This window comes from Nothobranchius furzeri, chromosome 1, assembly GCF_043380555.1.
Source record: "Nothobranchius furzeri strain GRZ-AD chromosome 1, NfurGRZ-RIMD1, whole genome shotgun sequence".
In the NCBI taxonomy this organism is placed as follows: domain Eukaryota; kingdom Metazoa; phylum Chordata; class Actinopteri; order Cyprinodontiformes; family Nothobranchiidae; genus Nothobranchius; species Nothobranchius furzeri.
The window spans coordinates 70,178,293-70,198,862 of NC_091741.1; the positions used below are offsets into that span (position 1 = coordinate 70,178,293).

Genomic DNA, 20,570 nt, shown 5'->3' on the forward strand with positions numbered 1-20,570 from the left:
CTGGAGAATATCAGGATATCATCGAGGTAGACCGTAACGAAGTTATCTATGTAATCATGGAGAACAGAGTTGACTAGAGACTGGAAGACAGCAGGGGCGTTGGTGAGGCCAAAAGGCATTACAAGGTATTCATAATGGCCCAAGGGGGTCTTGAACGCCGTCTTCCACTCGTCACCCTCTCGGATACGGACCAGGTGGTAGGCATTGCGGAGATCTAGTTTTGTGAAAATGGTGGCTTTCTGGACAGGATCAAAAGTGGATGATAACAGAGGCAGAGGATATTTGTTCTTTATTGTGATTTGGTTAAGCCCTCTATAATCAATACAGGGGCGCAAGGAACCATCCTTCTTTGCAACAAAGAAAAATCCTGCTCCAAGAGGAGATGTAGATGGGCGAATTATACCGGCGGCTAGTGATTCTGATATGTAAGTGGCCATGCATTCTCGTTCGGGCTTAGACAAACTGTATAATCTACTGGAGGGTAATGTAGCACCTTGTAGGAGATCTATACAGCAGTCGTATGGACGATGAGGTGGCAGAGAGGAGGCTCGGTCTTTACAGAACACAGCTTGTAAGTCGTGATATTCAGATGGAACCAGAGACAGATCGGGAGGAGTAGGTGTACTGGAATCTGGAACTGGGACAGAGAGGTTAGCAGACAGGAGGCAGTGAGATAAGCAATACGGGCTCCAGGATGAAATTTGACTTGTCTTCCAATCTATGTGAGGATTGTGGGTGACTAACCAGTCATGACCCAAAACAACCGGAGTTTGGGGCGAAGGGAACACAAAAAAGGTTGTAGATTCATGATGGTTACCGGAGATTAACAACTTTACTGGCGCGGTCTGGTGGGTGATGGTGGTTAGAGAATTACCGTCCAGTGATGATGCCCTGATAGGAGTGGTGAGTGGGGTCGTCGGAATGTGGAGTCGGTCCACGATTGTTTGGTCCAGAAGGTTTCTCTCACAACCTGAATCCACCAAGGCCTTAGTAGGAAAGCAGTCCTGATTAAATGAGACAGAGCAGTTTAGTTCACAACGGGAGGACTTGTTATCCATATTTCCACCAACCAGTATTCCCGGAATTATTGGTGGGCTCTCCTTCTTTGGGCGGACCGGGCAACTAGCTAGGAAGTGGCCAGGCTTCCCACAATAAAGGCAAAGCAGGGAGGAGAGTCGGTGTAATCGCTCTTCTGGAGTTAGACTGGCCCGTCCTACCTGCATGGGCTCATCCTGAGGGACCAGAACATGAAAGGGTTTTGGAGGAGATGTGGATTTGGTAAATTGGTTCGGCAACGCTGGTGGAAAACATGGCTGGACAAGTTTTGGGCGGTTCTTTTGCCTCTTCTCAATACGGACAGCCAAACTAATCAGGTCCTCCAAAGTTTCTGGCTCAGGACAAAAAGCTAGTTGATCCTGTAAATTATTATTAAGGGCTTGGGTGAAAGCTCCTTTAAGGGAGTCTGGATCCATTCGGGAGGTAGTAGCGAGGGTTCTAAAGTCTATGGCAAAATCTAGCACTGTTTGTTTACCTTGTTTCATAGTCCATTATGTCTTTGAGATCTCGGCGGGTGTTTCAGCATGGTCAAAAGTATTCCTAAATTCAGTGAGAAAATTGTGTAATGTGCCTTTAAGAAAGTCAGGATCATGACTTCGTGCCTCTGCCCATTGTAGGGCGCGACCGCGGAGCAGACCTACGATGTAGGAAATCTTTATTTGGTCACTGTTGTATGTTTCAGGGTACGTTCCGAAAGTTAGATCACATTGCAGGAGAAAACCCCGAACTTGACCGAATTCACCCCGGTAGGTGTCTGATGGAGAGGACTCCGGGACCCGGAAATGGAAACGGGGTGATTGAATGGTTTTAACCGGAAGCGCTTGAGCGGCTGACGGAGGAACAGAAGGAACGGACACTGTTAGTTTATCATTTAACTGCTGGATTATAGCTTCTAATTGAAACAGGTGTTGGTTTGTTTTGGACTGGTACCCGAGAAGGGACTGGATGGAATTTTCATGTTTGGATAAAGTCGAGGCGAGAGCCGGCGGGAGAGATTCTGCGAGTGGGTCAGAATTAAGGCCGGATGATTCTGTCATGCTGGGCAGTAGCTTTGTGACCCACGACATGCAGAATCACACACTGAGACAAAGGTAAGTAAAAAGGTTTTTTTTTTCATGAACGATGGGGAGGTGGAGATGATGGTCTGAGTTTGGGTGGTTCCGGTAGAGTTCTAGAGCGGAGACAGGAGTGAGTATTTGCAGATTGAACATATGAGGAATATGAGTTAGTAGCTTACGGTTTCCTGGTTGTTGGTAAAGGCATAGAGGGGGAGACAAGTCATGCCTGGCTGAGCTGGTCGAGTGAGTGGCAGGTGTGGCTGGGAGCTGAGCACCAGAGTTCGGATTGTTCAGGTTGGCAGGTGGGGGTAGGAGAGCAGGCGGTCAGGGGCGAGCGACGGGCTGGCAGGCAGGGTTGAAATCCGGTGAGTCTATTTTCAGATGATGGAGGTTTGGTTGGAGGAGGAGAAGCTCCTGAGGAGGTCGGAGGAAAACAGAACAGATAAGTTTAGGAGGGCGAGGTACACAAGAGGCAAAATAAACTTCAAAACACTGGCAAGGTTCTGGCACGAGTTCTACCCAATGTTGAGTATCATCCGGCACTGATGAGTTGTCCCGACGCTCCTTAAGTCCCCTGACCACTGATGAGCAGATAGGCAGCAGCTGCTCTCCAGGCACACCCACCTGCACACAGAAAAAAACTCAGCACAACACACAGTTAGACTCAGCACAAACCATGACAATCAGATACTTTTTTACCCTTACTTGAGTAATAAACCCTATATCAGGAAAATATTGTCCTCGGTTTGTGTCCTTCCAGTGAGCTTTGCAGATTTGGGAAAATGTCATCAGGCAGTAATCATTGTTAAATTCGTAATTATTCTCGGAGAGAGACCAACTCTTATCTGCCCCTGGGAGCCCCGTAATGCATAGCGTCATTTCAACATGGGGGTGTCCGCGACACGGTTCATATGCAGGTAGCGGCGCTGCGGCTGCTTTATATAGCGACTCGTTGCGTTCTCCCTCAACCCAAATCCTCGGATCACGCATTTTAGCTAAAACGCTAACGTTAGCTTGCCTTGCGTTGACTGTAGAGTTGTGGGTGATGGTCACGCAGATGTGTCATGAGATTTGAAGCGTTGATGCCTTTCACAGACACTTTTTCTGCACATACTGCAAACAGGATAGCCGTCTTCTATAAATTGTCCCTCGGCATTCTTCAAATATCCAAAAAATGTCCATACTTCCCACTTTGTCTTCTTTGAGGGATAATAAATGTCCTGCGCGCTGCCGTCTCCTCCTTTGGCCATTATTTCAGCTTTAGCTTCAAGAAAGTTTTGGTTGTAAACAACAAAGTGCGCATGTGCTGCCGGCAACTTCAGCAGATGATACGGTGGCTGGTAAGGGTCACCGCGCCTACACCGCAGCCACGGTAATCCACCGAGATAATATAGTTTTTTAAAAAACAAGACGGTTATTATTATTGTCAACTTTTTTACCGGGGTTTACCGCTACACTGGTTACTGTGACAACCCTATATATGAGCAGTAAAATGATTTTTTTTCTTTGTATTCAAATGGCAACAAGTCAATAAGCCTTTAAATTATTTGTTTTTCCTGTCCCCCCCCCCCACAGTTTTTATTAGCTGCTCTCTTGTGCAACTTAACAACAATGAATACATTATAGAAGATATCAAATATGTTTTACCCTATTGCACTAAAAGTCTCTGCTTAAGACTGAGTTTATCTTGTCTTGTGTGACCTAGTCAACGCCTGACAGCTCAAAGCTGTTATATGTGGAGACACAAAGGTTTGGTCTCAGATATTCTAACAGCCAGATCTTTTGTCACTTCCAGCTGGATTTAACTACAATAATTATTGGTTTATGTGGTTTGGCAGCTATAAAGCTCTAGAATAGTGGTTCCCAAACCTTTTTCCTTGAGGACCCCCAACTACAGACATACATACATTAAATATGATTGATTACAAAAGTTATACAAACATTCAGAGTAATACCTTTTACATTAACTTTGATTATACTGTAGGGTGTTGTTGGGATTTTAGAAGTGGAAGTTTTACAAATAAAAGCTTAATAACCTCACAACCTCAGCACAGACACGTTTGTGGGGACCCCCTTAGGGGTCCTGGACCCCAGTGGGCTGCATGATGGCGCAGTGGTTAGCACTGTTGCCTCTCAGCACGGAGGTTGCAGGTTTGAAACTCTGCTTGGCTGCGGCCTTTCTGCGTGGAGATCACAACATGCCCTATAGGTTATAAAAATTGTAAGTCGCTTTGGATAAAATACGTCTGCTAAATTAATAAACATAAACAGTTTGGGAACCACTGCCAACCCATTCCACGCAAGCAATAAACTTTTAATTTGATACCCAAAATATTTCTGCTTAACAAAGGGAAAGCACACAAGGTCTTTTTTATTTATAATGACCGATTGATTGATGATGATCAATCATTAAGTCTTCCGGAAAACACACGTCTGAGTTTTTATTTGGTAACAAACATGACATTTCTGCTGTAAAGTATAACAAACATGTGACTTTCCTGCTGTAAAGTATAAACATTGGTTTAATGTCTTACATAATTTGTATTTTTTTTATTTATTTTGTTCAGATTGAGAAGAAGCGCAACATGTCAAGCAGTAACTCCACCTCCTGTGTCTTCATGGTCAACAAGCCATATGCCCTCACCTGCTCTTTGGTGGCTTTCTACATCCCCTTGGTCCTCATGGTGCTGGCTTACCAGAGGATCTACATCACGGCTCGAGCCCACGCCCTTCAGATCAGCATGCTGCAGCGGGCAGGCGGGGCTGGGGCCAGCACTCCTGGGACTTCTGGTGCTGGCACAGGAGTGGGAGTTGGTGCAGCTTCAGATTCTGCCGACCATCAACGCAACCATCGCATGCGAACAGAAACTAAGGCAGCAAAGACTCTATGCATCATTATGGGATGTTTCTGCCTCTGTTGGGCACCGTTCTTTGTCACAAACGTGGTGGACCCATTTATAGACTACACAGTGCCCGAGCAGCTGTGGACAGCCTGCCTGTGGCTGGGTTACATAAACTCCATGCTGAACCCCATCCTCTACGCCTTCCTCAACAAATCCTTTCGTCGTGCCTTTCTCATCATTTTATGTTGTGGGAGGAAGAGGTACAGCAGGCCGTCCATCATGGCACCCAGCACTGCCACTACAGTTACACAGATCAACGGTTCAACACACGTACTCAAGTAAGTCTCTCAAATCTTTTCGCTCTGAAAAATTTGGTTCTTTGTCAGAATCTGCGGAAACTGTTGAGATGACATCGTTCTAAATTAGTGTCTTCCTGAGCTGTGATGCTTGGAGACAAACTGAAAATCACATTTGTCACATTGTTTTCAAAAATTCTCAAGTCGTTTGCAAAGGTTTTCACTTTCCTTGCATCTGTTGGATAGTTCCCTTTCATTTTGTTCAGATTTTGAACTCGTTCAAAATATTTATGTCAGCAATTTCCTTCCAAAATATTCCGAGTTGCTTCAGATATCTGAAACTTCTCTCTCTTTAGTGTTTTTTAGAATACATTTTAAATACAGTCTGGATAAATTGAAACATAACGATGCGTTTGGGACTACATGACAACAATTAGATTTCCGTAACTGTAATCACATTGCATGCCTCACATGACCCAGCCGTATTTAAACTTAACACAGAACTGTCCTACTGAAAATGTAATGGACAATGTGTATCCAACTACTCAAAATCAGTGGCAGCCCAGTGAGACAATAACATACGGTTAGACATCATGAGTTAGACAAACAGCAAAAACATGTGAAACTGTGTCAGATACAGGAGAAAAATCTTCGGTGTTCAAAAACTAAATAAAAATGAAGAGTGAGACCATTTTAGTAAAACAAATTAGCAATTTTTCTTAAGTTTTCCACACTTGATAATTTTATACTGCTGGAACAGCAGTAGCTCTGAGCAGATAGTCAGTAATCGGAAGGCTGCAGGTTTGATCCCAGCTCCAACCAGACAATGCTACTGTTGTGTCATTGAGCAAGACGCTTGACCCGCCATATCTGCTGGTGGTGATCAGAGGGACTGATGGCACCAGTGTTCTGCAGGTGTCGCCTCTGTCAGTGCGCCCCAGGGCAGCTGTAGCTACATTGTAGCTCATTCCTGCCAGCGTGTGAATGACTGATTGTGTTGTGAAGCGCCTTGGGGGGGGGGGGGGGGGGGGGGGTGTAGAGCCCCAAGAAGGCATTATACAGATACAGGCTATTTACCATTTATTTGAAGTGAGTTAGTTCATGTTGTTTCTATAAAGAGAAGCTGAGAAAATCTTTCTAAATATTTTATGCCATAACTTACTCATCAGCTGCATGAGCATTGCAAGTATCGTTTAGTGTGTTGTAAGATAAGACTATTAGTTCATACAGGATCAGAGTCACTTGTTAATTGTTTGTCCTATAAAATATACATAATTAAATACAGTGAATGGGGAAGGGGTTATTATGTAAAAAATGACTCCTTTTCAGAAATAATAAAGATGTCCTTATTTCTTTGAATCATCATTACAGTCCGTGTGCATTTGCAAAGCTATTACATGAATGCATTTCACTAGAAAGACATGTGTGTCTGTGTTTGTGTGTGTGTGTGTGTGTGTGTGTGTGTGTGTGTGTGTGTGTGTGTGTGTGTGTGTGTGTGTGTGTGTGTGTGTGTGTGTGTGTGTGTGTGTGTGTGTGTGTGTGTGTGTGTGTGAGAGAGAGATACCTCATTAATGCAAGCCTAGTGTCCCCTATGTCTGTATTTTTTAGATAACCTTGCCTCTGTTCACTAATGACAGCGGTGCACTTCAGTCTTTTCATGGCTCTCAAGTTGTTCTTGCTCATGTTCTATAAAAGGATCCATGCTGAAAAAACAGAGGAATTATAGTAACCTTTGAACCCATTAGGGACTTCAGAGTCTTATATTGATCTCCTCACATTAAATGTTCTCCCTTTTCATATTTTGTATATACATTTTAACATTGTGCATGGTGAATTACTACATTACTTTAGTTGCACTTATTTCTGAAAAACATACAGAAAAAGGTGAGGTAGTAAATCTTATTTTCTTGGAGAAAGCTTCTCTGATCGGGCCATCAGGGTATTTTTGAAAGAAAGGAAAAAGAAAAACAACTAATGAGGATTTAAGCAAAGATAAAGTTTATTTGGCATTAAACTTCATCCTCAGTGAAACTGCTGGTCCATTAAGTTAACTGAACAATAAAAGCAACTTCATTTCTGATGTGAGAGGACTTCTTCTTGTTGAGTTGAAATCACAGCAGCAGTTGCACCAAACTGGTGCTTACCAGTTGAGACTTTATTGAGCTGGAGGTCATTGAAAGCAATCAATGAATGTGTTTATAACAACACAGAAGTCCTAGTCAAGTAACACCCGTTTAATCGACATTACACGTAACTGTTTTTCATGTCTGACATTTGTGGACCACCTCTAGCGACTTGTTACCCTGGACTGAGTTCAAGCTGTTATTGTGAGGCGTTATTTTAAAATTGCTGCTTATAATTGTGTTGCAATTATTTGCAGAAACATTGAGAACCAGCTAGGATTTAAAATGTTTTCATCATTTAGTTCCACTGTTCACTTAAAAACAAGTTATGTGTTAGACGTCTTATTTGTTTCTACTCCTGTGCTGCACGCAGTACAAAGAACATCTATGTTAAGCTCAGGCTTGCAGGAAAATATGTGAAAAACTCTTATGGCAATTAGTAATGCTTATTAATAAAGCTTCCTAACAATGCATAATTAGGTACATTTAAAAAAAATGAAATCCCCTTTTTGACAACCTGAAAGTTTTTCTAAATCTTTTTTTATGTTAATAGGTGTTACCACTTATGTAGAGCAAAGTACAATTTGACATGAAGTATAACTGACAAGATTTAGATTGTACCTCTTTCCAGTGTTAATTTGACAAGACATTTTAATTTAGTTTTAGTCTTAGTCATGAGGTGGAAATGTTTCAATAGGACCCAAATGCAGAGGCAGGCTGACCAGCCAAATAACAGTTTAATATGAATAATGACAGTGAGGCCAACACAACAGGTAGACAGCACAAGGATCTGACTAAGACGAGCACCAATAGAGGGTTTAAATATATGAGGGTAATCAGGAATCAGGCGGGCCTGTGGGGTTGCCGCTGATATCTCCCGGGACTCTGCCGGCTGCTGGTTGTGGCCCCCCGGGGCGATCCTCTGCGCCTCTCGAGGGGGGCAGGGGCTTTTCTGGTCGCAGTCTCCTTGGGGTCCCTGTGCTCTGGGGCAGCTCCTGGATCTCTGGGACTTGGAGCTCCCTCCATCTCCTACACATCTTTGGGGGGCAGATCTGTGGCCCCTCACACTCTCTATAGGACGCTCCTATAGAGAAACCTTACATATACAAGCACGTGTACACACACAGGTGCTCACATGGTGCTTACACGAGGATGGACTTGGGCACGTTCAACACATGTCTTAAGGTTGTGGTTGGCACTAAATGCACTATGATTTAATATTGTGTTATTGTTCAGTTAAACAATGTTGATTTTATATTTCCTCATCAAGTTGACACAGTGATAACTTGCTCCTGTTGTATTGTTGTGTGTCCCTTTTCTCCAGGTCTAGAAGCAGACTCTTGTTCATCATTGATTGTTTATTTCCTGCTTTCTGATTTTGCTTTCAGCAATTTTCGTCATCGTCTTTTATTCACTACCAAAATGTCAATGAATTTTAGTCATAACCTGCTGTTTTTAGAGATATTTCTTTAGGTTTTGTTTCCTTTTTGTCTTCAAAAATTCATTCATCATGAAAAATAAAATCTCTCTTCTCTCTCTCTCTCTCTCTCTCTCTCTCTCTCTCTCTCTCTCTCTCTCTCTCTCTCTCTCTCTCTCTCTCTCTCTCTCTCTCTCTCTCTCTCTCTCTCTCTCTCTCTCTCTCTCTCTATATATATATATATATATATATATTTTATATAGTAAACGAAATAAATACTGCCTTTTTCATTACTGTCTAGTTGATCTGTACACCAGAGTCTGTTACTATCTCTGGATTTCAGAGGTTTTCTTGTGTGTGTTGGAAACCAGCCATTAAGCATTGCTGTCAATTGAAAGCCCACACAACAAGGTGTCTACTCAATCATTCTACAGCATTGTGTTCACAACAACATATAGCCCACATGGGCGTCCTGGGGATTTAGTACCCTTTAGTAAGGTTATTATAGCCTTAAATGCTAAAACACCCAAAGGAAATCCAGCAATCTAAAAGATAACATTTAAAAGAAATCTTTATTTATTTAGTTATGAATAACTCTATCATTTTAAGCTCATTTCTTCATTTTGTTACAACAGAGTTCTACAAGATTCTTCCGACTTATTTTGTTAATATTTATTTATACTTTATTGAATCCATTCTTCCCTTCACATTTATCAGAAAAAGACCTGTGTCTGCACCTTAATATGTATGAACTTTCCAGAATCATGTCATGCCATGAGTTGGTTGGTTAGGCACCATCTTAAAGGAGCACATAAACTCCGGGTGAGGAAAAACTAATGACTGAATGACACATAATTGGTAATCAGTAACAGAACTTGAGTGAGTGGACCATGAAAATAACACAAAATAATGGAATGAGAACAAAAGTTGAAACACTTTAAGACAACTTCAGTCAAGCTGTTCCACAGAAAAGTCAGACACCATGACGCAAAACCCTTTGAATTCCTGAATAAAGGACACTTGTCAGCAGAAAACACATTAAAGTGAAAATAAAAATAAAAAAAAGGACACGTTTTCATGTGATTTGAAATATAAAGTCACAGGTAGGGGGTCTTTGCAGGGGCAGTCATGAAAAGAGATCTGAACTTTTTTCACAGACTCCCATTTGACAATTGAACCTTTTTTTATTCAAACTTTAACCGTTACGGCAGAGCCAATGGAGCTGTCAGACTCTAAGATCTTAAAATGCCAGGAGTGTTTCAGTGCGGCCCAAAATTAGATTTTAGGTTCATTAGGAGTGGGATGCAAGGTGGCATCAAAGAATGTGTGAGTCACGGTGAGCTGAATCACTTCCCTCCTGCGTTCTGCTACCAGTCAGAGGAAGGGAGGGTTAAAAAGACTCATTCATCTTTTGACTCAGAACATCATAGATGTGTCGATGTGTTCATCATACAGCTGATCTCAATAGTGATGCATGTGTGTGGACAAAGAACTAGCTGACCACCACTGAGATGTAATTAATGTTCCATTCAGTCTGATAAAAAACTGCTTGTGTCCTTTTGACCTTTGACCTCAGTAACAGGGTAAGTACAAAAAGTGAAAAAGAAAAAAATTTTAAATCATGAGTTCAGAAATGACGAGAAAAATTCCTCTTACTAAGGCCTAGTCCACACGTAGCCTTTTTTTTTTAAACGAATATCCGCCCCTCCAAAAACTTGCATCCACACCACCTCGTTTAAAAAAAAAACTGTCCACACGTATCCGGATAAATACGTTGTTAAGGACATGCCAGACCTGTAGGCGGCAGTACTTCCCCCATTCTTAACCTCGTCCTTCGTCTGTGGTCTTCCGCAAGGAGCAGTAATTCCGCTTGCAAAAACAAACAAGCAGAAAGCGCTTGGACAATTGATAAAGCGAGCGCAGCTCTGAGGGCATCCATGCTGTCGGCTAGTGTAAACACAGGTCGCACACGTGATGTCAGCATTTTTTTTTGTCGCGGAAAGTGACGTTGCGGACCTTAAAACTCCGGTTTTGTCTGTCCACATGCAGACACCCAAAACGGAGAAAACGCAGATCTTCACTTTGGCCGGAGTTTTTAAAAAGATCCGTTTTCGTGTGAAAAAACTCCGTTTTCGTGTGGATGACAGGCCAAAACGTAGAAAAATATCTACGTTTTGGCAGATCCCCGGCTACGTGTGGACAGGGCCTTAGATTCACAATGATGCTGATGGAGCTAATATAAAAACAACATTTTGAACACAACATCACATGTGTGAGAAGCTTTTATATTAGGAGCAGACTTACATGCTCTTTTCAGGAGTAAATCAAAGTTTTATTTTGTTGTATGCCCTTGTTTAGACTCTGCTTTCTACATATGTGCGAGAATCACAACATTAGCAAAAAAGAAAGATAAAATTCAGAGATAATCAAATATAGGAAGTAAGAATACAATCTTGATAAAATAATAATATAAAGTGTCAATACTTAGAGAAACAGCTACAGTGTAGCAGATCAGTTCAGGTACAAACACAACACAGGGTCATGTGTCTGGACCCAAGACACTGGAGTGGGCAGCCTTAGGATTGTCGTTCATGAGTCCAATAGCAGAGGGGAGGAAACTGTTCTTATAGCGACAGGTTCTGGTCCAAATGGATCTGAAGTGGTAGAGGAGAAAGATTAGAAAAATGCAAGAGCCAGTATAAAAGATATGAGAGGTAAAAGAAGGAATGGAAGGTGACTTAACAGTAAGTAAAAAGATGAAATGATGAAGAAATGAGAGCGATGGGGTGTGAATTAATATGAAGGTGAGAAAGGTGAGAAAATAAGCACAGTGGACTTGCAGAGGAAAGAAAATAAAGATCAGGTAAAGGAGAATATTGAGGTGGGTACAAAAAAGGAGATAAACAACTGCAAAAGGAAGACAGAGGTGTTATAAATCAGAGTCAGTGTGATTTAATTAATTTACGCACAAAGACAGGAGCTAATGCAGAAACCAAAAACATGTGGAATGTCAGCAAATATATTTCTGTTTGTTTTGGTTCTCATGGCAGGAAACACAATTTAAGGCCTAGTCCACACGTAGCCGGTTTTTTTTAAAAACGAATATCCGCCCCTCCAAAAACTTGCATCCACACCACCGCGTTTTTTAAAAAAAAAACTCTGTCCACACGTACCCGGATAAATACGTTGTTAAGGACATGCCAGACCTGTAGGCGGCAGTACTTCCCCCGTTCTTAACCTCGTCCTTCGTCTGTGGTCTTCCGCAAGGAGCAGTAATTCCGCTTGCAAAAACAAACAAGCAGAAAGCGCTTGGACAATTGATAAAGCGAGCGCAACTCTGAGGGCATCCATGCTGTCGGCTAGTGTAAACACAGGTCGCACACGTGATGTCAGCATTGTTTGTCGCGGAAAGTGACGTTGCGGACCTTAAAACTCCGGTTTTGTCTGTCCACACACAGACACCCAAAACGGAGAAAACGCAGATCTTCACTTTGGCCGGAGTTTTTAAAAAGATCAGTTGTCGTGTGAAAAAACTCCGTTTTCGTGTGGATGACAGGCCAAAACGTAGAAAAATATCTACGTTTTGGCAGATCCCTGGCTACGTGTGGACAGGGCCTAAGTTAGAGGCTTTTAAAAGTTCAACATAACGACTTGTGAAATCCTTACCTGGGATTCTGCAGGCAGGTGTGTTAGTGGCTGATCTGTTTCAGCTGCTCTGCAATAAGACATTGAAGCGTTTAAACACATTCGCAATAAAAAGACATTATCTGGGCCAACAATACTGTTAAAAAACTGAAAATTTAGAATTATTTTCCCTGCTTTGGAAAGGAGCATAAATTATGAAGGTAGCAGCGCTATTTTTCAACACTTTTGGCAGTTAGCTGGAAGACTTAAAACTGAGCTTGTGCACTTCTAACCTGATGTAATTTTGTTAAAACATTTACAGTCTGCAGAGAAAATCTCTGTGATGACTGCTATATGGTTAGGGGTATCTTCATGTTCATGTTTCCACAATATTCAAATAAAAATGCTTTTTTATGCTTTAACTAAACTATCTGACCCAACTACATAATTTTACCATAAACACACGATTTGTTGTTGATTTCACATTTACAGTTACTTGAGAGGTGGAGTTGAAATTCAATCCTACCCATCTTTCTTCTAGATTTCCATCAAATGATAAATTATAACTAAATGGATTAGAAAAATAAGGAATGCTTAGTGTTAGAAAGTTGCGTCTGTTTATATTTGGGAATATAATGTGCCAGTTTGAGCTTTTTAGCGTCATGCTTACTGAGCAGGTTGGGGGCAGCTCAGCAAGACCTGGGACCTTACACCAATTATCTGTTGGCATGGCAACCTGCAAACACTAGAGCAGAGTGAGGGAAATATTTGTCACTTTCCTCTTGATTGATCCGATCATCTTGGCGTTGCTGCGCAGCATCTGTCCCATCTGTGTGGTGTCACTTTTTTTCTTTTGATGCCACATCATCATCATGTGTTGACAGTTTATTTTTACATGCAAGAGGAAATTGATGTGTGTGTGTGTGTGTGTGTGTGCGTGTGTGTGTGTGTGTGTGTGTGTGTGTGTGTGTGTGTGTGTGTGTGTCAAACTTGTGTGTGAACTTGAAAAAGTGAAAGCTTCCACGTGTCTTCAGCAAAAGATTCCTTTTCCACTAGTTTGAGTGACTGGTTCTTGAATAAGCTGCAGATACATCAGTCATCAAATTATCAGATTATAGATCTTGAAACAAAATTCATGTTAAGAAATTAATATTTTTAATAATATCTTGATTTCAATCATTTGTGACATTTTGTTGTTTTCACTTTCCTTCATGTCTCTTTAATTTTTTATTTTTTATTTTATTTTTTTTGTGTGTGTGTCCTGTCTGGCTATGAAGCAAACAGAATTAATGTCTGAATGCTGGTGACAAGCCTTACAGATTTACTCTCAGGTGGAGCATCAAAGCGTCTGCTTTTAATGTCACGCCTGATTGCCACACCCTGTCCTGTCTCCCCATTTGGTTCAGCCTGTGTCTCTGTTGATTGCTCCCACCTGCCTCTCGTTTCCCAATCACCCAAGCTCCCAGCCCTCCTGTATTTAAACCCCTCCAGTTCTGTGTCTCCGGTTGCCTCATTGTTTCCATGTCCTGCGTGCGTAAATCATTAAAACCCTTTAAGTTTTCCAATTTGTCTGCCTGTCTGCTTCCTCCCCTGCATTTGGATCCGCACCTCCGCTCCACTCACCGGCGCGTTGTGACACTGATACTTAAAACTTTATTGTTATTGTTTTTGAATGCTTTTTAAATCCGACCAGACACGGAGACAGAGGTCAAAGAGAAAGGAAGAGACTCTATTGGTGCTCGTCTTCGTCAGATCCTCGTGCTGTCTACCTGTTGTGTTGGCCTCACTGTCATTATTCATATTAAACTGTTATTTGGCTGGTCAGCCTGCCTCTGCATTTGGGTCCCATTGCAACATTTCCACCTCATGACTAAGACTAAACAATAATGAACAAGAATCTGCTTCTAGACCTGCAGAAAGAGAAAAGGAGAAAAAAGCAACAAAAAAAAGTGACACAACAATACAACAAGATCAAGCTATCACTGCGTCAACTTGATGAAGAAATATATAATCAACATTGTTTAACTGAAGAATCACGATAATAAACCACAGTGCATTAAATGCCCACCATAGTCTTAAGACCTGTGTTGAAAATGCCTAAGTCCATACTTATGAGAGCACCATGTGAGCACCTGTGTGTGTACACGCGCTTGTTTATGTAAGGTTTCTCTATAGGAGCGTCCAATAGAGATTGTGAGGGACTACATATCTGCCCCCTAAAGATGTGCAGGAGACGGAGGGAGCTCAAGTCCCAGAGATCCAGGAGTTGCCCCAAAGCACAGGAACTCCAGTGAGACTGCGACCAGAAAAGCCCCCGCTCCCCTTGAGAGGCGCAGAGGATCGCCCCGGGGGGCCACAACCAGCAGCCGGCAGAGTCCCGGGAGATATCGGCGGCAAGCCCACAGGCCCGCCCACAGCCTCCCACCCGCTAGCCGGCCGAGCCCGGAACCTGGGATCTCTTTAATTTTTCACATACTTTTTAATCTACTATCTTGTTTTGTTTTGTTTTTCCAAACAGAAAATGCATATTAGAAACCAGCTTGTAAAGACAGGAAATGAAATGGGACCAGATTTGTCTAATAATGCTTAATGCCATAGTAGCATTGATTTCTGAATGCATCATATCAGTCCTTTGTTTTGTTTGGGAAATTGTTTCTAACATTCAGTCAACACTCCATTGCTATCATTGCAGAATGCGACTGACATATACTAAAGCACCAACAGACTGCTTAATCAAAACCTAATTGTTTTTAATAGAATCTATTAGGCACTTAAGTATTTTGAATTGAAAAGAAACAAGCTGATCTAAATGCATGTTTCATTCAATTAACCCTCTCAGGCACAAACTAAGTTTTGATAAAAGGACGAACAACTAAGTCCTTCAGGGGTACTCCTGAGTTAAAAAATGTTCATGAAATACGTATGTGGAGTAACCAGGTAGGTAGGTTTTAACTTTGCAAATCTGCAACGCCTGCATCCAGAGGGTTAACGGAGGATCAAGTTCATCTGACAAATGGATTAGACTGATGCAGCTGAGCAGCACTTCTTAACAAAGCTTCATTAGTCAAATGTGTCAGACTTCCCTAAATTAAGATACGATGAGCTCTTATTTACCTCAAATGTCATAAAAGCATCTTCAATTAAATTAGAAGCAATGGATTGTAAACCTTGCATCTCTTCGGAATGCCTGCAGCTTCTTCATGTTTTGCTCTTTAGATGTTTCAGCAGAATAAATCAAAGCCTTCTCTCCAACTGTGTTGCGTATATAATTGGGCAGGTAAACCAAATTATATCTTGTCATAATTTCTGCATTGTGATATATAATTTTGTAAATTTGTCCTTTTGTGAAAAGCTGTGCATGCCCTCTTCCTTTTGATGTATTTGATAAGAGGTTAGAATAAAAGCACTACATAAACTTTTGTGCACTAAGACCTTGTAAACATGTTTTTTTCAGCACTGATGGAGGCACAAAGTCAAAATACCAAGGACTGCAGGCAAATGTTGAAACAAAGAGGCTCATTCAGTTTGTTGAAACAACTCTCATGTTGTGAAAACTTTTTAAACCAAACCCTCCAACCCTTTAAGACTGATTATTTATCTTTCTGAAAAGAAAATTGATTAGCATTAGAAATAGAAAACATTCTTGGCAATTTAACCTTTCAAATTGCATGAAATATAATTATAGCTAAAGATGCAGAGATAAAACGGCAACGTTTCACGCCAGCAGGGTCCCATTAAATAGAAATTACTGCATTTGTTAAACTGTTTAACTTACAAAGATTAGTTTGCTGAATGGAAGAATACCAAATATTTGTTAAAAGTTGAAAGTCCAAATGCTTTAATTTACTCTTTTTGTATTTTATATTCATATTATTTGGAAAGGAGATGGCAGCTCGTTTTAGTATATTTTGAAATATTCCTATTCAGTGAATGTTAAATTGAGTCCAGGAATAACAGATGTAATAACATGAGAACATAATCTGTTTCAATCTGTTGGAAACAAACTATTGGCTGCATGCTGTAAAGTGTAAATCTGCACATTACTGGTAGGGTGTATATGTTTTCACTGTGGAAGTTATACATGTTAGAAGCTGATTATGCAGTTAAAACTGAACTGGTTTTACCAAAAGGCAATTTTGATGTTCTGTAGGGCATAACAACACAAGCTTTCTAAATGAAGTCCAGCAATTTGATTGTATATTACTTTCCCAAAACTGAACATTAGACAATCCATGGGTTTTTGAGGAGGCTGGGGGCTTTAATATGGTTTTCGTGTTAGATTGGATTTGGTCTGGCAGGACAAACACCAGCTTCTCCTCATTATTCACTGAGTTGCCCCCAGCTGGGAATATTGCCTTTGGCCTAAAACAACCTCCAAGTACTGCCACTAAGCCTCCTGAATCACTGCTTGCTGTGTGTAGGGAGAGGCTCACAACAAGAAGGGGGTTGGATGCTAACACACAAATATACAGGTGCTGGCCAGTAAATTAGAATATCATCAAAAGGTTGAAAATATTTCAGTAATTCCATTCAAAACGTGAAACTTGTACATTATATTCATGCAATGCACACAGACCAATGTATTTCCGATGTTTATTACGTTTAATTTTGATATTTATAGGTGACAACCAATGAAAACATCAAATCTGGTATCTCAGAAAATTAGAATATTCTAAAGGCCAATGAAAAAATGTTTGTTTCTCTAATGTTGGCCAACTGAAAAGAATGAACATGAAAAGAATGTGCATGTATAGCACTCAATACTTAGTCGGGGCTCCTTTTGCCTCAATAACTGCAGTAATGCGGCGTGGCATGGACTCGATCAGTCTGTGGCACTGCTCAGGTGTTATGAGAGCCCAGGTTGCTCTGATAGTCGTCTTCAGCTCCTCTGCATTGTTGGGTCTAGCGTATTGCATCCTCCGCTTCACAATACCCCATAGATTTTCTATGGGGTTAAGGTCAGGCGAGTTTGCTGGCCAATCAAGGACAGGGATACCATGGTCCTTGAACCAGGTGCTGGTGGTTTTGGCACTGTGTGCAGGTGCCAAGTCCTGTTGAAAGGTGAAGTCTGCATCCCCATAAAGTTGGTCAGCAGCAGGAAGCATGAAGTGCTCTAAAACTTCCTGGTAGACGGCTGCATTGACCCTGGACCTCAGGAAACAGAGTGGGCCAACACCGGCAGATGACATGGCACCCCACACCATCACTGACGGTGGAAACTTTACACTGGACCTCATGCAACATGGATTCTGTGCTTCTCCACTCTTCCTCCAGACTCTGGGTCCTTGATTTCCAAAGGAAATGCAGAACTTGCTTTCATCAGAAAACATAACTTTGGACCACTCAGCATCAGTCCAGTCCTTTTTGTCCTTGGCCCAGGCGAGACGCTTCTTGCGCTGTTTCTTGTTCAAGAGTGGCTTGACACATGGAATGCGACACCTGAATCCCATGTCTTTCATGAGTCTCCTCGTGGTGGTTCTTGAAGCGCTGACTCCAGCTGCAGTCCACTCTTTGTGGATCTCCCCCACATTTTTGAATGGGTTTGTCGTCACAATTCTCTGCAGGGTGCGGTTTTCCCTAGAGCTTGTACACTTTTTTCTACCACATTTTTTCCGTCCCTTCGCCTGTCTGTTAATGTGCTTGGACACAGAGCTCTGCGAACAGCCAGCTTCTTTAGCAATCACCTTTTGTGTCTTGCCCTCCTTGTGCAAGGTGTCAATGATTGTCTTTTGGACAGCTGTTAAGTCAGAAGTCTTCCCCATGATTGTGGTGCCTTCAAAACAAGACTGAGGGACCTTTTAAAGGCCTTTGCAGGTGTTTTGAGTAAATCAGCTGATTAGAGTGGCAGCAGGTGTCTTCTATATTCAGCCTTTTCAGAATATTCTAATTTTTTGAGATACCAAATTTGGAGTTTTCATTAGTTGTCACTTATGAATATCAAATTTAAATGTAATGAACATTGGAAATACATTGGTCTGTGTGCATTGCATGAATATAATGTACAAGTTTCATGTTTTGAATGGAATTACTGAAATATTTTCAACCTTTTGATGATATTCTAATTTACTGGCCAGCACCTGTAAATGCAATGAAAGATGTAAGTGGACACATGATTTGTGGGTTATTTTTAAAATTCTGCATCACTTGCAGCTCAGTGTTACATGACGAAGAGGATGATTATACCAGAACCACACCCATAATAAAAAAAACGCTGCACGACCAGTAGGCTTTGATCACTGGACTTGCTGGGTGTAGGGACCAAGCCCCCACAATGCGGGTATGAAATTGAGGCCAACGCGAAAGTGAAATAAATTGCAGTTCCACCCTTATCCACTGGGGGCTGGTGTCAGAAGCGAGCAAATCCTCATTGACTCCCATGTTAAAAATACCAATTTCACAGCAGAAATAAACATGTTTACAGCCTGGTACCAAAACATGTTTTTGGTTTAATTGATCTAGTTTACACTCATGACAACTCTGAGGGGGGTGAATTTTATGTCACTCTTCTGTTTAAGTGTATTAAATGCCTAAAATTCTGTATAATTAATGAGCATCAGACCCACGTGACCGCAGAGCTAGCTCCGTGGAAAGGCCTCAGTAGCCTCAGTCTCACCTGAAAACTGTTCCGCGATTTTTAGTCTCTGAACTTAGACCAGTAGTTGTAGCATTTGTGTGTTCATTTTTGAATATTATTTGTGCAATTGATGGACAAAATGACTTGCTGTGGTATTAATTGCACTAATAGAGCATCCAAGGAGTCTCAACTTCATTTTTTTCGGTAAGTAAAATTATATTTATGTATTTTAGGTCACTGCCGTTTTTGCACTAGCTGAGCTTATCAAAGTAGCTAGCTAACCATCATTTTAACATGTACTGTTTAACCATGAAATTTAGATGTAATACGGTAAAATAATGAATAGGGTATATGTCGATTGGTGTAAAACCCAGTGCATTTAACATACAAATGGGTTGAAATATGACATCTTGGTGGAGCTCTCGGAGGGAGACTTCTGTGTTCCATTCTTCCACCCAGTTCTCCCCAGCGGTCAGCCCAGCGCATCTGTGACCACTTTGGCGCCTGTCTGCTGTGCGGGCTGACCGCTTGTGGAGCTCTCGGACTTGGAGAGAGGCCTGACCACAGAAATACTGCAGCTCGGTGAGTTGGTTGATAGTGCTTGATGTTAGTCTCCAGAAGTCTGTATTCCATCAGATAAACTCGCTAGTTTATTTATTTATTTATTTTTTATTTTTTGCATATTTGTAAAATACTGGTGGTGGGGAGCAACTAAATAACTAATTTGTCCACAAAGAGCCGCGACCGGGTGCCCTGTTCTCATGGGAATTAGTGCAGTTTAATAAAATGGAAATTAGTTAATATATATTTTTTTATTTCTATTATACAGTGGGGCAAAAAAGTATTTAGTCAGCCACCGATTGTGCAAGTTCTCCCACTTAAAATGACGACAGAGGTCAGTAATTTACATCATAGGTACACTTCAACGGTGAGAGACAGAATGTGAAAAAAATCCATGAATTCACATGGCAGGATTTTTAAAGAATTTATTTGTAAATCAGGGTGGAAAATAAGTATTTGGTCACTTCAAACAAAGAAAATCCCTGGCTCTCACAGACCTGTAACGTCTTCTTTAAGAAGCTTTTCTGTCCTCCACTCGTTACCTGTATTAATGGCACCTGTTTGAACTCATTATCTGTATAAAAGACACCTGTCCACAGCCTCAAACAGTCAGACTCCAAACTCCACTATGGCCAAGACCAAAGAGCTTTCGAAGGACACCAGGAAAAGAATTGTAGACCTGCACCAGACTGGGAAGAGTGAATCTACAATAGGCAAGCAGCTTGGTGTGAAAAAATCAACTGTGGGAGCAATTATCAGAAAATGGAAGACATACAAGACCACTGATAATCTCCCTTGATCTGGGGCTCCACGCAAGATCTCATCCCGTGGGGTCGAATTGATCATGAGAACGGTGAGCAAGAATCCCAGAACCACACAGGGGGACCTGCTGAATTACCTGCAGAGAGCTGGGACCACAGTAACAAAGGTCACCATCAGTAACACACTACAACGGCAGGGAATCAAATCCTGCAGTGCCAGGCGTGTTCCGCTGCTGAAGCCAGTGTATGTCCAGGCC

General features: G+C 41.6%; 1 protein-coding gene across 3 annotated transcripts in view; it reads left to right on the plus strand.

Moving 5' to 3' along the window:
• htr4 (5-hydroxytryptamine receptor 4) overlaps positions 1–20,570 on the plus strand; it is a 251,194-nt gene that overhangs the window by 187,133 nt on the left and 43,491 nt on the right. For 2 of the 3 annotated variants that reach the window (XM_054739381.2, XM_015951925.3), the window contains exon 6: positions 4,682–5,295. In XM_054739381.2, the coding sequence (XP_054595356.1) occupies positions 4,682–5,295 (614 nt within the window). Of the gene's footprint in view, positions 1–4,681; positions 5,296–14,592; positions 17,061–20,570 lie in introns of those variants that run through there. The other variant, XM_054739382.2, reaches the window with a different exon arrangement.